The 17,843-nt window shown below is 34.6% G+C and overlaps 1 protein-coding gene across 1 annotated transcript in view; it reads left to right on the top strand.

Moving 5' to 3' along the window:
* Window positions 1-17,843, top strand: part of LOC130255471 (sodium channel protein type 1 subunit alpha-like) — an 87,503-nt gene that overhangs the window by 68,112 nt on the left and 1,548 nt on the right. Inside the window, exons 22-26 of the mRNA XM_056496187.1 lie at window positions 8,035-8,316; window positions 15,012-15,065; window positions 15,408-15,545; window positions 16,909-17,013; window positions 17,365-17,635. Of these exons, the coding sequence (XP_056352162.1) occupies window positions 8,035-8,316; window positions 15,012-15,065; window positions 15,408-15,545; window positions 16,909-17,013; window positions 17,365-17,635 (850 nt within the window). The remainder of the gene's footprint in view (window positions 1-8,034; window positions 8,317-15,011; window positions 15,066-15,407; window positions 15,546-16,908; window positions 17,014-17,364; window positions 17,636-17,843) is intronic.

Below are 17,843 nucleotides of genomic sequence, written 5' to 3' on the forward strand. Positions count from 1 at the left end.
ATTTTGTACTGAAAATGTAAAATATCTTAAGTATTCCACAACAGGCTGTGTTTATAAAAAGCTCTGCATGATTTTTAAAACAATTTGCCAAGTACTCAACCACTTTAATTTCATCAATGTTTTTCTTAAATAAATTTTTCATTCTGGTGAATAGGAAGAATGCAGCATTTTACACAGTCAGTACATATTAATGACTATTCTCTTATGCCTAAATATGAAACACACTTCAGATTTGAAGTTATATTCTTAGAATTCTTCAGCTATACTCTTTACTTACAACTTAATTTTATAATATGCTGTTTCATAATTCCCTTTCCAAAGTGAGTATAAGATATATGAATCACTTGCACCAAAATAGGGTGCAAGCGATCCATTGCCTGTGCTTGCCTTAGGCACAGAAGTGAATTTTGCCATATTAAAGGCATTTAGAATATCTGCTAGTATACTGAATTCTGAGAAGTTGTAATATTTTCTATATTGAATCTCAAAAACTAACTCCACCCAGATGCTGGAAGGCAAAGTAAAGGATTGCTTTAATTTAACTTAGATTTCTGTCTTAGGGTTTATATTCTCATCTCAATTACTGTATGTACTAAGCAGAAGTAGCTGCTAACTGAGATTTGAATATACCCATTGCTTTTTGTTTAGCTTTTTAGTACTGGCAGTATAATGCTTTGGCGCTAGTTTGAATTGGTATGCTACTTGAAAATGTAGAATACTGAGTACATTTGCTTTGCTGAGTTAGAGAATTAAGTGACAATAAAGCATGCATTTGTGTCTAACTTCACAAAATAAAGCATGTCATGCCGTGCTTGATTTATTAGAGAAATAGTAGAAGGCAGCAAACAATCTGAAATCCACTTGCACTTTCAGTTTTGCATGCCTTATGCATATTTCTGGCTGATGGCTTTAAACATTTACTGTATTTCAAATTTCCAGTCCAATTTCATAACTTTTAATACTAAATTAGAGTATTTGATGCCTTAAATCGCCTCTAAAATTCTGTGGCTATTCCTTAGATTCCCTTACCAGGAAAGTGGCAATGAGGCATTTTCAAGAGTACTCAAAACTTCTTTAGTATGAAAGAAACACTTCTCATAAAACTGTGTTATAGAACACAGCATCAAGTGTCTGTCATTACAGATTCACAGCTAATAACAGGCTATATATTTATATTTCATATCAGATACATTTCAGCTTGGTTGGGGTTCCTCCCCTTAGCTGTATTGTGGGTAGAGTGTTTCCCCCTTTTCTACCCTTAATGAATACAGTCTGACTAATCACTACATTGCATATTAAGGGTTAGGAGGAGAGACAACCTACAAATCCCAGTACCAGTAAAATTAGATTCTATATATTCATCCTCCACTGCTTCTCAATTGCTTTAACTCTTTGGAAATAATTTTTTGAAATTTTGATGTTAAAAAAAAACCACATGAAAAAGAGAAAATTAGTATTTTTATTTAGAGTTTCTGGAATTATTTTTGCAGGAGCAAAGTACCTCAGCTATTTTAAGATTTTTAGTTGCTTTTTTAACTGAGAAAAAAATGGCTTTCTTTAAAAAATTGAATCTGGCTTTATTATTTTTAAAAGATCTTTATCCATTTATAATTAATATATTCAAAATACCCTGAAGAAAGTTTTGACCATTACTCTTAATACATTAAACACATTCCAAAATACTGTGATCTGAATCATCACAACTACAGATACTTATATAATTGCAGTTTAATTTTTTTGCATAATTGTGTTATGTTGCATTAAGTAAATCACTCCAAGTGTATAAACACAACATATAACATATAAAATCCCTTCTTGGAATCTGAATTCAGTCTTCTTTGGCCTGTCTTGGAAACTATTTTTCATAATTTTTTAGCAAAATGCCAGTAAGAGTATTCTCTTTCTTGAGGTTTAAAAATGTCCTGCAGGAGACATGTCAGTGATAGAAAAATTTTCCATTCTCTAGCAAAATCCACTTCATAGAACTACAACCCTTGCAAACACAAACTGCAGGAGAGTATAATTAGTGCAGGGCTTCAGTGTAAATGATGTATAAGTATCAACCATGTTCAATGTAATTTTAGCATCTTATCTCACTATTAAGAATTATGTATTCACTTTCAAGAAAGTGAGTCAGAATTTTCTGCAAATTTCTCTTTAAAATAGAAAAATATTTTGTTGATCTAAACACCATGCGCTCAGCAGGACTTTTGAGGACTGTGATCTCATTCTTACCTTTGAGTTTTATGGAAAGTCTATTAGAAGTTTGTGTCTCCTGAAAATCAATTTAAAAATTTATAAACTTTGAAGTCTCTCTATTTAGATGTTCATAAATCATACAGGAAACATCTTAGTATTTTTTTAGACTGTAATTCTACAATAGAAAGAGAACTTTTGAAGAGTTACTTTATATTATTGCAACTGATACAATTTTTTCCCAGTTTTGTATTTGTTGTATCTTACAGAAAAGCCTTATTGTTAGGAACAAAATTTGAAGATATTTGAATGGGATACATAATATAGTTTGCATTTTAATTGAAAATGTAACAGAGCATATAGGAGTCAATAACATTTCATTAATGCAACAAGGAGGGCAAGAAGTTGGGGGTTTTTTACTGCATCCAGTGAAATATGAAGATACTATTCCCACATCACGTAACTGCTCTGTTTTCATGCTCATGTCTCTTTACATAATTTACCAGGTCTTCTCAAACATCTACAGTAGTGCTCTGGCACTGTACTTTATCCTTTCAATATAAAGAACTTTTATCCTTAGACAGCCACTGTGTGAATTGACAGGTAACCAGGGTGACCAGCAAAACACAGCTCAAATGCAAAGAGTCGATTTATTTAATTACCTTGCCAACAGTGCTGGGAGGCAAAGACACATGGGGACACAGGCTCCCTTAGGGTTACTTCATCCTCCTGGGGACAGCAGGGCTGCAGCCTGCCCCAATACATGAAAGGGCTTTGTGCATGCACAGCTTATCACAAGGCTGTGCTTTAATGAGCTCTCTCGGTCTCCCAGCAGGAGGCTCAAGCATTCTGTGAGAGTGCATTATGTCTACCCAGGAATTCTACTTCTCAAAACAGGCAGAGGATAAACAACAGTAGGCATAATAAATGGAGTTTTCCCACACTGACATGCTTAGCATTCCCAGCTGCACATTCACTTTGAGAGCAGCTATTCCCTCCTCACCAAATCTTCCAGTTTTAATCTGTCCCTCCCAACAGCCATCTTCAATCCAACAATGTATGTGCTCAGGGGAGACAGGGTATCTTATGTGGGAATATTTTTCCTGTAGTGCATCACAGTTATCTTCCTTCCTGGGCATCTCCAAACCTCACACTAAGCAACTGTGGCAGAGATCCCAGAGCCTCTGCTGAGGTTCACTCTAAATTCTCAGCACTGGGCCATGTTTTTATTCTGTCTGCTGGCCCTCAGGTCCACTACCTCCATTGCTTTTGTGACAAACATTTCCAACTGACTTAGCTGCTCCTAAATCACCTTTTCCTCTAATCCCACTGACTTTCTGCTGTGTTATGACTTGTAGAAGAGGTTCCTCTAACTTCAGAGAAAGGCAGTTTTCATGATCAATTTTACAGTACCAGGGAGACAGAAAGCCATTATTATAGCATCAGGTAGTTAATCTTTTTGATTAATGGGGTGGGCCTTCTTCATGGTCTGCCTCAGGTGCTCTTTTGATCCCCTGCCTGGGATAGTTACTGTATGTTTACATACAGTTAATATACAGTTAATATGTCCTTTCCTCCCTTGCCTCAACTCTTCCACAGTTTGGGGAAGAATACACTTTTCTGTTGCTTGATACCCACTTGGTCAAACCAGCATGGTTTCAGTCTTCTAGACTTCCTTGTGTGCTGTCCTCCAGGCCCTGCAGTATGAGCACGTGGTAAATGCAGATCCCACTGTCCCTTACATGCCTACCTCTGTCTCCATTCATGGCATACCTCCTGCCCTTCCAGCAATCCTACCTGCGTGCTGCAACAAGACTAAACCATTGTCTACTTGCTCACTTCTCCATCTTCCAATGCAAATGTTCTCTCTGACACCTCTTTGGGAACTTTTCCTATTTAAGCATAAAATTGTGAAGTTGATACATTCCAAGTGGAGGCAGATAAAGTATTTTTAATTTTTGAGTAGAAAGAATGTCCCACACACAGTCCTATATTCTCCTTTTCCATCCCAAAGATGGTAACTTCTTCCTCAATTGCACCAGGACAGAGTATGGAACTTTTTCACAGAATCTGCAAAAGCTATGGGAAAAGTGGATAAGCACTACTAAAGATTTTTCCTTGTTTATTTACATATTGCAGGAGGCCTAGATAAATCCATTACTCAGCTCCACTGTAGGAATTCCTGGAAAGCCTGTGGCAGCTGAGATGCCAGGATCTATAGGAAATACTTTCCCCTGGCAACTAAAATACATTTATATCTCACTATGTGTTCAGCCATGTCTCCCACAGCAGGGCTTAATCTAGTAAAACTTCCTTATACTCTATTCACACAGCAGGGATAAGCTGGTGTTTTGTGTAGTCTTCATTCTACACATATGAACAGTTCTCATGGCAAAACTGATTTTTGTCCTGTTTTTCCTGTTTTCTTTGGAGAGTTTTTCAAAAAGAAGATACAAACAGCAACCGTGAAAAACATCTGGATTACTAATTTGTCTTGACATAAAGTCATATTGGCCATAAGATAGGACATATAATTAGTATTGCAGTAATTCTTTTTTCTTATACATGAATCTGATATTGGAAGATAAATGTTATGGAAATTTAAACATGAAAATTTGTGTATATATATGAAATACTGCTTTATTCTAGAGACATGGTTTCCCACAATGATTATTTTTTTCCCCTGGATGAATATTGACTGAAATGTAAAATAGTCTAGAGCTCCGTTGTCTTTTTAGGCATCAGATGTTGCTTCTCACTTGTTCTTTGCTGTTCCACCTACCTGAAGCTATAGGAAGGTGAACAAGCAGAATCAACTTGGGCTTTTGCAGCTTTGCTCACTGGAGTCAGCCTGACCAGCAACATCCCAGCCTTGAGGAAATGCATAGGTAATTTATAAAACCAAACAAACAACTATGCAAACATCTTTTTCCAATTTACTGCCATTATATTCTGTATCAAGAAATAACAGAAAATAGGCCCAAGAGAACAGCCCCTTTTAAAATAAAAAATGCATTTTGAATCATGTATATCTGATGTAGATTTAAAGAGCAAGCAAAAATAAGAGCTGTAGTTGCCAACATTCTTTTAACCTTCTGCAGACTTTTTCCAACAAGATGAGAATGACAATTATTATTTGCTAAATTAACTCATTTAGAAATGCTAATTGACCTCTTTTCTGCATTCACTTTTCAATTGGTTCTCACTTTCTTCTGTCCACTCACTGTAACTTATGTGTGTAGGTGTTGTCTGTGTATGTATGGGTGCAATCTTGGATATATATTAATTTAATGTCCTGGTTATCCTGAGATACCTCATCTAATTCCCAAGGCAGATAAAATAATTTTCAAAAAAGGTAAAACAGAAAAATGCTATTAAGGCAATTACCTCCAACTGTATGTGTTGAAGAAATGAAAGACCTCTTGCTAAGGAGGACTTCAGAGTCAGCTGAGCATCTGACCAATGTGTAACAATACAGTTTTACATTATAAATATGATAGGGGCAAGGCTCAACAGTGTTGGGGAGAACAATTCAAAAAGAAAAAAAAAATGCAAACAGAAACAGCTTCTAAAAGTTTTAATTTTCTTTTCTTCTTTTCTTAAAAAACCTTCCAGGGGGACTGGATAGCTCAAGGGGTTGGTAATAGGATACAGAGCCTTTCATCTCTAGGTCACCAGTTCGCATCCAGGCCAGGTCAGTAGTGACCAAAAATTATTACCATTTGATGAGTTTACAGTGACCTCTATGAAATAAGTTGTTGGAAGCATTGTTGGAACAGTTGCTGGAAGCTGTTCTCTTTTTATCTAAGAAGACGTGGCTGATCTTTTCATAGTCTCAGTGGTGAGACTGCATTACCTGTTCATCTAAAGATGCAAGACACACTGATGCGTTTTGTAGAAATCTTTTTTTTCTACAACTATTATCAATTTGTAATTGTTGTAACATTTGTTGTTGCTGTTGGTATTCTGCTGCCTGTTCTGGATCTGTGCTGCGGTTCAATGGATGTCAGGGTTGTTACAAAGGTAACTGCTACAGGCACTCAATTCATGCAAAACCATTCTTTGTGTGAGCAGAGGTAACCTTAATTCATTTGAGTTGCAGAACTAAATCCCCATCTTTCTTTCTTGACATCTTTATTTTCAGGTTTTTCATCAAGACTAAACAGAGGAATTCAATCAGTGTAACACATCTGGAACATTTTTATGAGTGGGGAGAAAAAAAGATAAGACAAACACTAGTTGGCCTAGAATTTCAAAGCAACAATAGCATAATGCAGTGTCATAGATCAGGTCAGACTTGGAACAAATTTCAGAATTTCTAATTCCATTTCTAATTTGTAGGTTTTTCTCAGTTCCATGAAGCTAAGTAGCAACAGATTGACCACTGGGATCTTTTAATCACCAAAAATACAAGTGATATTTAAAAAAGAAAAAAGGGCTAAATTTAAAAAGTGGTTTTATAAAAGATAAGGATTAATCTGCTACAGAAAGGTCCATTTCTACTGTCTGGTAATGGAGGAGACCCTTCATAATGAAAAGAAAATATACCCTGAAAATAACATTTCTACCTAAGATCTCTAAACAGGTCCTAATTCCTGGCCATAACATTTGGGAGGAGGAGGGGAGGAGGGAGCTGAGTGACGAATAACACAACCACAATATTCCTCTTCCAAAGGCCTTCCAGAGGCTGTGAAATACAGGTAGTAAAACTGAGCAGTTCTGAGCTTGCTCACAACTGTGTTGGTAGTGGGGGAGAGTGCATCTATATTGCAGGGAACAGAGAAGGACTAAGACAACTTAATACACTCCAGTATCCATGCCAATCCTCTCCTGCCTTGCTGCAGGACCTAGATTACTGACAGTCAGAGCCCTACTTCATATTTTATTTTACCTTCCTACCTGGTCCCAAAAGTTTACAGAAGAAAAAAAATATAAAATTTAAAATAAATTGTAACTTGTAATGAGAACCTGGAATTGGATGCATAAGGAAAAATAATTGCTCATCACAAAAGTTTTCACAGGTCTGACAGACACGTGATTAATTACTATATATATCAGAACAATACACCTTTTAGCTACATAAGATTTATTTACATCTTGCCTGCAAATGTCTGAGAAGGCAACCCCCTCAAAAATCATTCAAAATGCTAAATCAAAAGTCCTAAATGTATCCTTTTTTAGATAAATTAAGGGTATTGCTAACTTAATACATGAAACAACAAGACTGGAGCTTGAAATAAATTATGTTAATTCAAGTAGACACATATTGCAAACTTGTCTTGCTTTCGTATACAAAGAAATTAATCTTTGTTATAATCTTGCATGGAACAATAAGGCAATAAAGTTATGTATTTAATTCGCGCATAATTCTTTTATGTAGAGCTTAGTTTCTAGATTCATGGCATTTGTATTTTCAGCTTAAATTTCAAAAGTGTGTTGATCAAATCTACAGGTTGACATTTTGCTTTAAACATTCTTTAAGCTATAATTTCATGCATTTTTAGAATTTTATTATGTCTACATTTTTCATTTAGCACATTTTTCCTTTTTATCTAGTACAAGTCAGTGTCAGGCATCATCTTACTGCTACCAGGTCTTCTCTTTTATTTTTCTATTAATTATTTTCATTATCTCACTTATTTTCTTTTCGTTACATGTACTAATGCTAATAATTTAAAGGAATGGTGCAATGCTGCAGTTATAAATGTACTGCTTTAAATTTTATAGTATTAGTTTCTGAATAAGCATTTATTAAGGAATGGTGAAACAGTATACAAAAATGTATTGTTGTAAATATGCTTATACTCTTTTCTCTTTCCCCCTGTATTTGTGTACTAGGTGGTTGTGAATGCCCTTTTAGGAGCAATTCCATCCATCATGAACGTGCTTCTCGTTTGTCTTATATTCTGGCTAATTTTCAGCATCATGGGAGTAAATCTGTTTGCTGGGAAGTTCTACTACTGTGTTAACACCACAACTGATGAAAGGTTTGAAGTCGACCAGATCAACAATTTTAGTCAGTGCGAGGAACTCATAAAAAACAATCAAAGTGCCCGATGGAAAAACGTGAAAGTAAACTTTGATAATGTAGGATTTGGGTATCTTTCTTTACTTCAAGTAGTAAGTGATCACTCTTTATATACCTTTTCCTGTTTATATGCAGTAGTGAAAAGCAATTCTAGCAACAAAGAGACAAAACATTTACCTGATGATTTTTATCTTTGACATAGCAGTGCTGCTTAACTGCTAATTGATTATTCTTTTCATCATAAGCAGTAAGTAGAGTCTACTATGATGAATAAAGAATCTTTAGGACATCTAATGGACACATCTTCCTGTTTCTGGTTCCCTTAGTCCTTCAGCCCCTTCTAACTTTTAAAGTTTCTAGAATTACCTAGGAATGGTACTCAGGTATATAAATATTTTAAGTTTTCCAGTTGCTGAAAATAAAATCTCCATTGGTGTGATTAAGTCACAAAGAATTCAGGAAATAAATCTCGTGTCAGGTTTGTGGCTAGCACCAGTGCAGATCCAATCTAAAAAGCAATTTCTCATTCAGACGAGAAGTAAGAAAAGGAAAATAGCATTTGATGCTCTAATCTATGATATATTTTCCTGACATTTCTGTGCATAAGGACTTAATGGAGTTTATTTAGCAAAATCTAAAGGGAAGAAGAAAGAAAATATATGCAGAGAGATACTATAAGATTATGCCTTCACTAGCAAAAGTTGTGTCCTCACAACACTATCTATCTTTGTATTTTGAAGCAGCAAGCAATTTGACCGAGCTTTAATCAAGAAAATGCTGGACTTTTCCCTATGTTGTGTACCTACAGCAACCTCTCTGTATTTTTTTTTAATCTGAATCAGCATTATCTTAGGTTTCATTTTTATTGCTTTTAAATAAGTGTTCAGATTTTATGTTGTTTATACAAAATCTCAGTAAAACAAATCATTAACATGATGCAGTGGTATGGAGACTGTCCTGCACAAGGTCTAAAACAATAGTTCTGAGCAATTAGAATTGCCTCTCCTAGCAAATACAGCATCTTACCTCTGTGACTGATAACTCTGTACATTTAAATTTCATTAGGATTACTTACTTTACTATCACTTCAAGAAAGAGTGGAGAGGGACCAATAGTATTAAAGAAATAAAATACTAAACTGAATATTATTTGATTTTGATAACTAAAGACTTTAAGCACTTATATTTTTTTGACTTATTTATGAAGTCTACTTACCCAGGGAGCCAGAATGCTTCATTACAGGTATTCAGGAGAAACAAGGCATCAAAAACCTCTTTCCAAGTAGTTTGCAACTCTGTTTCTAGTAGTAACCTATTCCACTCTGGGTTCTAAATAATTATTTCAGGTTAATTTCTTTCCTGACTTGGTGGCCGCAATCACCACCCCTCAGCTACTTGCAGTGGTATCTATTTCAGTGTCCTAGCTATGCCCAGATTATTTCATCTTCTGTTCATTGAAAAGACACAAATATTTCCTTACATTGCGACTTAGATTTTTAAATTATTGGATGTTTTGGGAGGAAAATTAGGAGAAAATTGACAATTGTTCCCACAATTCCAATGGAAAAATTAATCTAGACCCACCACAGAGGCACCTAGCTGTTATGAAGGACAAACCTGTTTGTTTGTGCAGTATCTACAATGTAGACATCTTGCAAGAACGTGAGATCCTCACTTAATGATGGAGGATTTGTGTGAGTAGAATGTCCATGACAGTAGCACCTAATTTTTCTGTATGTGAAAGGTCTTTTTATTTGACATAGCAAGGTCTTTTTGTTTGACATAGCAGACAAAACAGGCATTTCTGTCATTGAACAAAACAGAAACTTGGCCCTGCCTCTTTTAGGGTTTGGTAAGTAAGCCAATAGTAGTAATTTTGCAGTTATGGAATTATAAGTATTCTAGGAATAAGAAAGAATAATATCAGATTGATTTTCAGTTAATGCATTAAAATGTGGAGAATCTTTTTGTCACCTTCAAGAAAAAAAAGCCACATAAGGGCCAAAAAGGCCATTCACAACTGAGAGATTCATAATTCACAATTCATAACTGTTTGAGATTCTTACATTGCTTTTTCAATCAAAAAATATTGATAAGGTGATTTTCTATCTGATACATAAAATACTTTGGATCAAACTCTAGAACAAGACTCTAAAACCATCAAGTCAAAACAAATATGAGACTATGAAAATATGAACAGGTATGTCATAGCCCTAGATTTTCCTACCGTTCCTAAACAGTTTGCAGCGATAGAAAGAAGACTAAATGCTAAGGTATGATTTGGTTAAAGGTACACATTACTGTGTCAGAAACAACGATAAAGTAATTGAATGTTTAGCATTTGGCCAAAATTATATAATGAGCCTGAAAAATCTGATTATAAAACCATGGTTGCAAGTGGATATGCTTTCTGTGTGCCTCAAGTAAACACGAATGGCCTCTCTACTGAAGTCGTTTGGTTCTCCACCTTAACAATCTCAGGCATAGACTTTTACTAGTGCTGGACCTGAGAAAATAACCCCAGGGAGGTCAATGTCATTTTTCTAATCACAATTTCTGTGAAGAGTATCAATGCATGAATTACTGATACAAGGCCAGGAGGCTAGAAAAGAAATACAGAAAGCTTCCTCTTATTTCCCTTCATTTCCATTCTCCGTTCTGCCCTCTGGCTCATGCACTTGGAGTCAGCCAATGTAAATCCCTTCAGCTTTTCTGGGTTACAAGAACCATAAGGTAGGTCCTTACTATCTGTATCACTAATAGGAGGGAATACTAATAGAAGTTAGAACCATTTTTATGAAAAAATATCAAAATTAAGACGAGACAAAAGAACTTCAAACCAAGGCACTGAGGGCCTTATTATTATGGGAAAGATGTAAATGTTTGAGTCCTGTGAGCAACTTTTTTTTTTAATGTCGCTGGCAGTATATGGGTCTGTTCATCACAGAAGACTCTTCTTTTTCTAAGAGTTTTATGAAAAAGAAACATATATTTCACACAGAAACACTCAAAAGCAGAGGGATAATTTCAGAAAGAAGTATTCTGGGTTCAATAAATGCAAACGTGTGATAGTAACCTTAAGCAAAAGAAACTATCTAACAATCTCTTTCTCGAGTTTACTTGGCAGTGCTGGTGAATGATTTTCCTGAATGAGAGGCCTAGGAAAAGAACATTACCTAATTTTTCGTTGATATTTCTCTTTTTTTGAATTTCATGGGAGGTGTTTGTGCGGAAGATCTTTAGTATTATAGCAATGTTATAATTTTTTCTGCCCAAAAGTACAGCCTAACAATACACGTCATTGATAAAACCAAGTTTTATGAACTTTGTTGATCAGACTGTTTTCCAGAATTCTTACATAATTTGAAGTTGGAGTATAATTATTCATGCCGTCAGTCATATAAATACACATTTCTTCTATAAGAATTTTTTTCTTCCATAATACAGCATAGATCATGTTGTTTTATGTGGATCTTTAAGCTTCTTATTTTCATTTTTGGTCTGAACTTGCTTGAGTATTTTTCTGTCCCTAAAGAGAAGCATCAAAGCAGAGACAGATCTGCTGGAGAAATTCCTTTCACAATTGTCATGCACCTATGAGGGAAGAAGAAGAGGTTGGTATACACAAAGAGATGTGGCATCTGCCCTGATAATTTTATGGCCTTATGCCTTTTAACTTGAACCTAGTATTTGGATTCCTTGGTAAGTAAATCTCCCAGAGGCCTACTTTTATCCTGCTGGTAAGGGTATACCCTGTTTACCAGGATAAAATGTGGCAAACCAGTGGGTCTCAAAGCACAATATTATACTCTACTGTTCTAACTAATATCAGTAAGAAAACACATCTCTTGAAGTGTATGGTAAAAAAATCAGAAGCTGAATTCTAAGGCTAAAACTTTAGGGTACTTTCAAAGTTCCAGCAGATTAGTATTTTAAGAGCAAGATGCTATTGTATCTCCAGAAGGGAATGTGAATCTTCATGGTGATTATTCCTGTTAAAGAAATTGAGTGGTAAAACTCCAGCATGACTTACAACTTCATTAGAAATTATTTATCAGGGGGAAAAAAAAAATCTATGATTTTTGCTAACAGTAAAGAAGATGGGGGATTTTTGTTCTGTTGTTTTTCTAACTACATTTGAATCTGCATTTGAATGTTTGTCACTGATATCTCCTTGATGGAAAAGAAACATGTGGAACTGATGCTGACTTCAGTTATACTGCTGTAATCGTTGAAATCAATTAATTACTCCTGATTTAGTGTCACTGAGACTATTCAATATATTTTATATGGTAATATGCAAAATGGAAACAAATAATTTGATCCCTTGGTCGTTTTCTGTGCTATTTTCTTCCAGGATACAAAAATACACAAATGATACCTTATTTCTCTTAAAGAGATCACATTGCAGATAAATATAAGCAGGTCTACGCATCTACAGTAGAAATAATGCTTTCACTGAATAGGATTCCCTGACTATCTTTCTTAATTTCTTCAAAAATTTTAATACCTTAGTTTTATGAATCTCATTGTGGAAATCACAAGATAACAATATGTTATATTTCTAATTTTCCACCCCACACGCTTTTCAGGTTTCCTTTTTAACAATAACAACAACAACAATAACAATAATAATGATAATAATAATAATAATAATAATAATAATAATAATAATAATAATACTCAGTTCTTTAGCTCTATTTCCTATTACTAGCTGAAAGGGTACTTTCTGTTTATCCTGCAGTACTTTAATGATGATGGTGAAGCTTAATATTTTAAAATTAGTCTATTTTTTTCATTGACTCAGTCTTGGCTACACAAATAAATTTGAAAAAAACCCAGTAATTATTCTGTTTTGCCTGGATGATGATGTGCAAAGATCATCATGTGTTTGAATCTGAGGCAACAGCACACACTTTGCACAAGTGCCACTCCATCATTTGCATCATCTTTCTGAAGTAAATGTGTGCCCGTTATTTTCACACTGTGTTTCAGACTGAATTTCAAATTTCAAGTCATGACATTGAAAAAATGCAAATAGTGTACCAACACAGAAACAAAAGTAGCACTGTAAGACATTAAGTGATCATCTTCCCCTATTTAGACCTTGTTAGATAAAATACTGAGTCCTGTTTTGGCTGCTTTTTCGGCAGTTGAACTAGTATAATAGAACTCAGAGGAAAACAAGGAGAGTGATCAGAGTTCTGGAAAACAAGAGTTGCATGGGAAGACTGAAGGAACAGTGATCACTACCTAAAAAAGAAAGACAGCAACAATCAAACTGGAAAAAGTAAAAGATGCTGCATGAAAAGATGCTGCAGTTCTCCAAATATGTAATGCCTACGGCAAATGACTCTTAAACAGCAACAGAAGGATGTAAGTATTAGGAAATAATGAAAGCAAGTGCCAGAATACATATTTTTATAAGGCTGTGGAGTATTCACCATTAAAAGCCTTTGAGAACAAAATGTAATTACATAAATAGACCTTATCTACCTCTCGTAATCCACCTCTCCTAATCCCCTGCAGTCCAAGTATTCCACGAGGACTTTGAATTCTTCAGCTGACTTCTACTTGTTTTAGATTTATTCTTGATTTATTGGTCTTCTGATACTACATTTTGATTTCACCTTCGTACTGTTAGTTGCCTGAGCTTCCCATTTTCTGTGTTGACTCCAAGATGTGAAAGTTGCTGCACATTGGATTTGATTCTAAGGATATTCATGCTCTTTTCAGTATTAATTTCTTCTCATTTTAAGTTCACTTCAGATTGATGCCAAACTGCTCCGGGTCGTGCATTAAAAAGGCTTTTTAAACTTCCACTAGAAATGAAACCTCAAGATGATGGTAATACAGCAAAAAACATGGATGAAGAGTGTTCCATTCCTGAGTCTATCCTGCAAGTGGTCTCTGTGTCAAGGAAAATGAAGGAACAGATGACACGCAGCCTTGTTTTGCAAAATTCTAATGAGGATTAAACATATAGAACTATTTCCTTTTTTTGCTGTATTTTTGGGCACGACTGGATTAAAAACCAAGTGATTTCAACTTGGAGATCTTGCCTAGTTCAAAGACAACTAATTGCCACAACAGAGAAAATTTTCTGTTTCGAACATTCTGATGAAGCAATCTACACCTTACTGTCAAATATAAAAATGTACAGATTTTGGGCAGAGGAAATAGCCCCAAAATTTCAGTAAATGCTGTCATTTATGTAGCATATTAAGTATTCAATGCACATTAAACACTTCCTACTGTTTTATCTCAGAACATATGAGACATCTAGGCTCTATAAAGCACATTACATTATATTTAAAGTAAACATGAAATTATTAAACCAGGTAAAATCTTTCGATGTAGATTCTGATTACAGGAAAATACCTTTTATGAGATGATCAAATTTTTGGTTCCCTTTTGTTCCCACCTTTCTGATTTGGGATGGAGGAACTACATATTAGTCTTAATTGGTGGCAGCTCAGTTATATGAGGCTATACACCCAGTTGTTCAAAGCTTTTGCAGTTGACATGATTTAATGAACTAAAATGCCTTCTATAATTTTGGTAATTAGAAATCAGAAATAAGTTAATCATACTCACTGCTTAAAATGTTCATATCTACACAAAGTAATGGGATACACAGCAGTATAGCTGATGAGCAGCTGAATAGAAAACCAAAAGGCAAAATTCTTTAGAAATCTAATGCTACTAATTATTCCTGGTGCTGCATTGCTGGAAATTATCAAATTAATTGTCTTTAGAATGCTTAAACAGGTGTGTACTGTTTACAGGCTACATTTAAAGGCTGGATGGATATTATGTATGCAGCTATTGACTCAAGAGATGTAAGTACTGTAAATATTTTAAATTATCTTTTTTTTCCCTGACGTCTGTCTATCTACAAGTGTTTATTTATCCTACATAAACAATTAATATCCATGCAAAAGAATGAAAAATCTATATTATATAGTATGAGATTCTGTGGTAACAAAATGTAGACAACTGAATGCAATTTGCCAGGTGCTATCAGCAAGAGGTGGAATAGACAAAATATATTGATATATGTGATAGGAATATTGTCCACATACAAAATATTGGGGATCCTTTGTGCACTTTGGGCACTTGTGTGATTGAAATTTTCAGATGAAGTCTTAGGAATCATATTTCACTTTTTATTTTTTCCTTAGGTATTACAGCAACCGAAGTATGAGGACAACTTGTATATGTACTTGTATTTTGTCATCTTTATAATTTTCGGGTCTTTTTTCACCCTGAATTTGTTCATTGGTGTCATTATTGACAACTTCAATCAGCAAAAAAAGAAGATAAGTATTGTTTCATTTCCCTTTTATAGATGTTCTAAAATAATGAATTTTTGCAAGTGCTTGTTCAAAATTGAAAAAGCTGCGGTATGTTATGACAAAATCATACTGGCAGTATTCATTAAATTTGTAAGATTTTTCATTTAGTGAATGGGTCCTTCTTTTTTCAATGCCCAGTTTTGTCTTCCTCAAGTCATCTGCTTTTTCATGACTAAACTTCATGAAGTCTTCCTGCTTGATCCAGCTGTAGATAATCTCACTGGTATATGTGGTCTGAGTAAGAGATGCTTGCCTTTAAAATTATTTTCTGTAAATAGATAAAGCAATGAAAGCTCAAGGACCAAAGCAGCTATGAATTACTCCTTTACTTTTACTTTACTTGATTGCATCACTTTCTTTGGGTTTATGTTAATAATGAGCAAGATTTTTGGATGCTCTACATGTAGAAACATAGAGGTATACAGCCAGAGAGCCTGCCCAGCTTATGGTCCATGCATTCCCACATCTTCAGCCTTCCCACACACTCATCCACAAAGGGCTGTATCCAGTCCTATGTGTGCATTGGCATTCCTGGAATTAGATGCCTGCAAGTATCTCTTGTCAAAGAAAAATTTTTAAGAGGTATGGGAAGTCTCATAGGTTTTCATATAAGCTGTCTCTAAAACAAGATTACAAGGTTTTGATTAGAAATTTGAAAGACCCATAATTCCTTCTTTATCTTCATTGTCACACTACAAAGACAGGTTCATGCTTTTGCTAAACAGAACTTCACTGAACACAGAACTAATAAAAATTATTTACACGAGAGAATTTTGCTGTTAATAGTACCAGGGGTGCTTCAGTCTTCAACTAAGTTTCTCCAAAGTCTGATAATCCATCTTCTCAAGAACCTTGAAGACTTTGGGTCCCAATGCTAATGTGATTGCTAAACTAGAGATACCTAAATCACATTCCTGTACTGAAAACCTAACTTTGTCTTTTTCCTTTGTTTCACTAAAATCACAGTTCAGAAGTGACAGTATTGAGCACTCCAGACTATCTGAGTTTATCTCAAATACTATTTACTGTATCTCTTCCTATAAAAGAAGAGAGGTACTGGAAATTATTTCTTGGAGTTCCAGGAAAATAACTGTAAAAAAATGTTGCTGGCATTTTTTTTTTTTTTTTTTTTTTTTTAGATACAGTAGTGGATGTCCAGATTTCTAGACTAAATGCTTAGATTGTAGACAGCTGCATTTGATATCTAAGAGATTTCTTCCCAATTTAGTCTTCTTGATTTTTGCATCACTCAATCATATTTCTCTAAGAGATTTTTCAGCACTGCATATAAATGTGATTATAACCAGTTCTGATTTCATGTTTTTACTTTGGAGGTCAAGACATATTTATGACAGAAGAGCAGAAGAAATACTACAATGCAATGAAAAAGCTGGGATCCAAAAAACCACAAAAACCTATACCAAGACCAGGGGTAAAATTATTTATACACATCAGACAAATAGTTATTTACAAGGAGTTTTTATTGATATAGGGAGAGCAGAAATATGTCAATTGAAAATTATCAGTAACCAGGGCATTATTCAGCAGAAATGGAAAATAAAAATAAAACAAAAAATTATTTTTCACTTAAAACTATTGTATATATAAATATGCAACACAGGAGGCTAAACTACTTGTTATAATTGAGTACTCAAGACCACTAGTTACAATTTTATTGAAGTCTCATAAGCCTTACTGCATGTGTTTTTCTACTTTCTTCTAACAGGAAAAGAAAATAAATTACAGCTTGTATTGGATGTTTCTTTTTTTCTTTCTTCCTCAGAATAAATTCCAAGGCATGGTCTTTGATTTTGTGACACAGCAAGTATTTGACATAAGCATCATGATTCTTATTTGTCTTAACATGGTTACCATGATGGTAGAAACAGATGACCAGAGCGAAGAAATGGAAAATATTTTATACTGGATAAACCTTGTGTTCATTGTCCTTTTCACTGGAGAATGTGTCCTGAAATTAATTTCACTTCGCCATTACTACTTCACTATAGGCTGGAACATTTTTGATTTTGTGGTTGTCATTCTCTCTATAGTAGGTAAGACTTGTCAATTAAACTAAAAAGAAGGTAAAATGAATAGGAGGTTAACTTTTACTTGAATAGAGCTATCTGATGAGCTTTTGCCATTGCAAGATTTACAGCCAAGTCATTTAACTTTACATTTTAACTTGTAATTTAGCTGAACCAACCATCAAAACTGTTATAATCATCCAACATTTATTGCACCTGCAAATATTACCTATAA

This window comes from Oenanthe melanoleuca, chromosome 7 (assembly GCF_029582105.1).
Source record: "Oenanthe melanoleuca isolate GR-GAL-2019-014 chromosome 7, OMel1.0, whole genome shotgun sequence".
In the NCBI taxonomy this organism is placed as follows: domain Eukaryota; kingdom Metazoa; phylum Chordata; class Aves; order Passeriformes; family Muscicapidae; genus Oenanthe; species Oenanthe melanoleuca.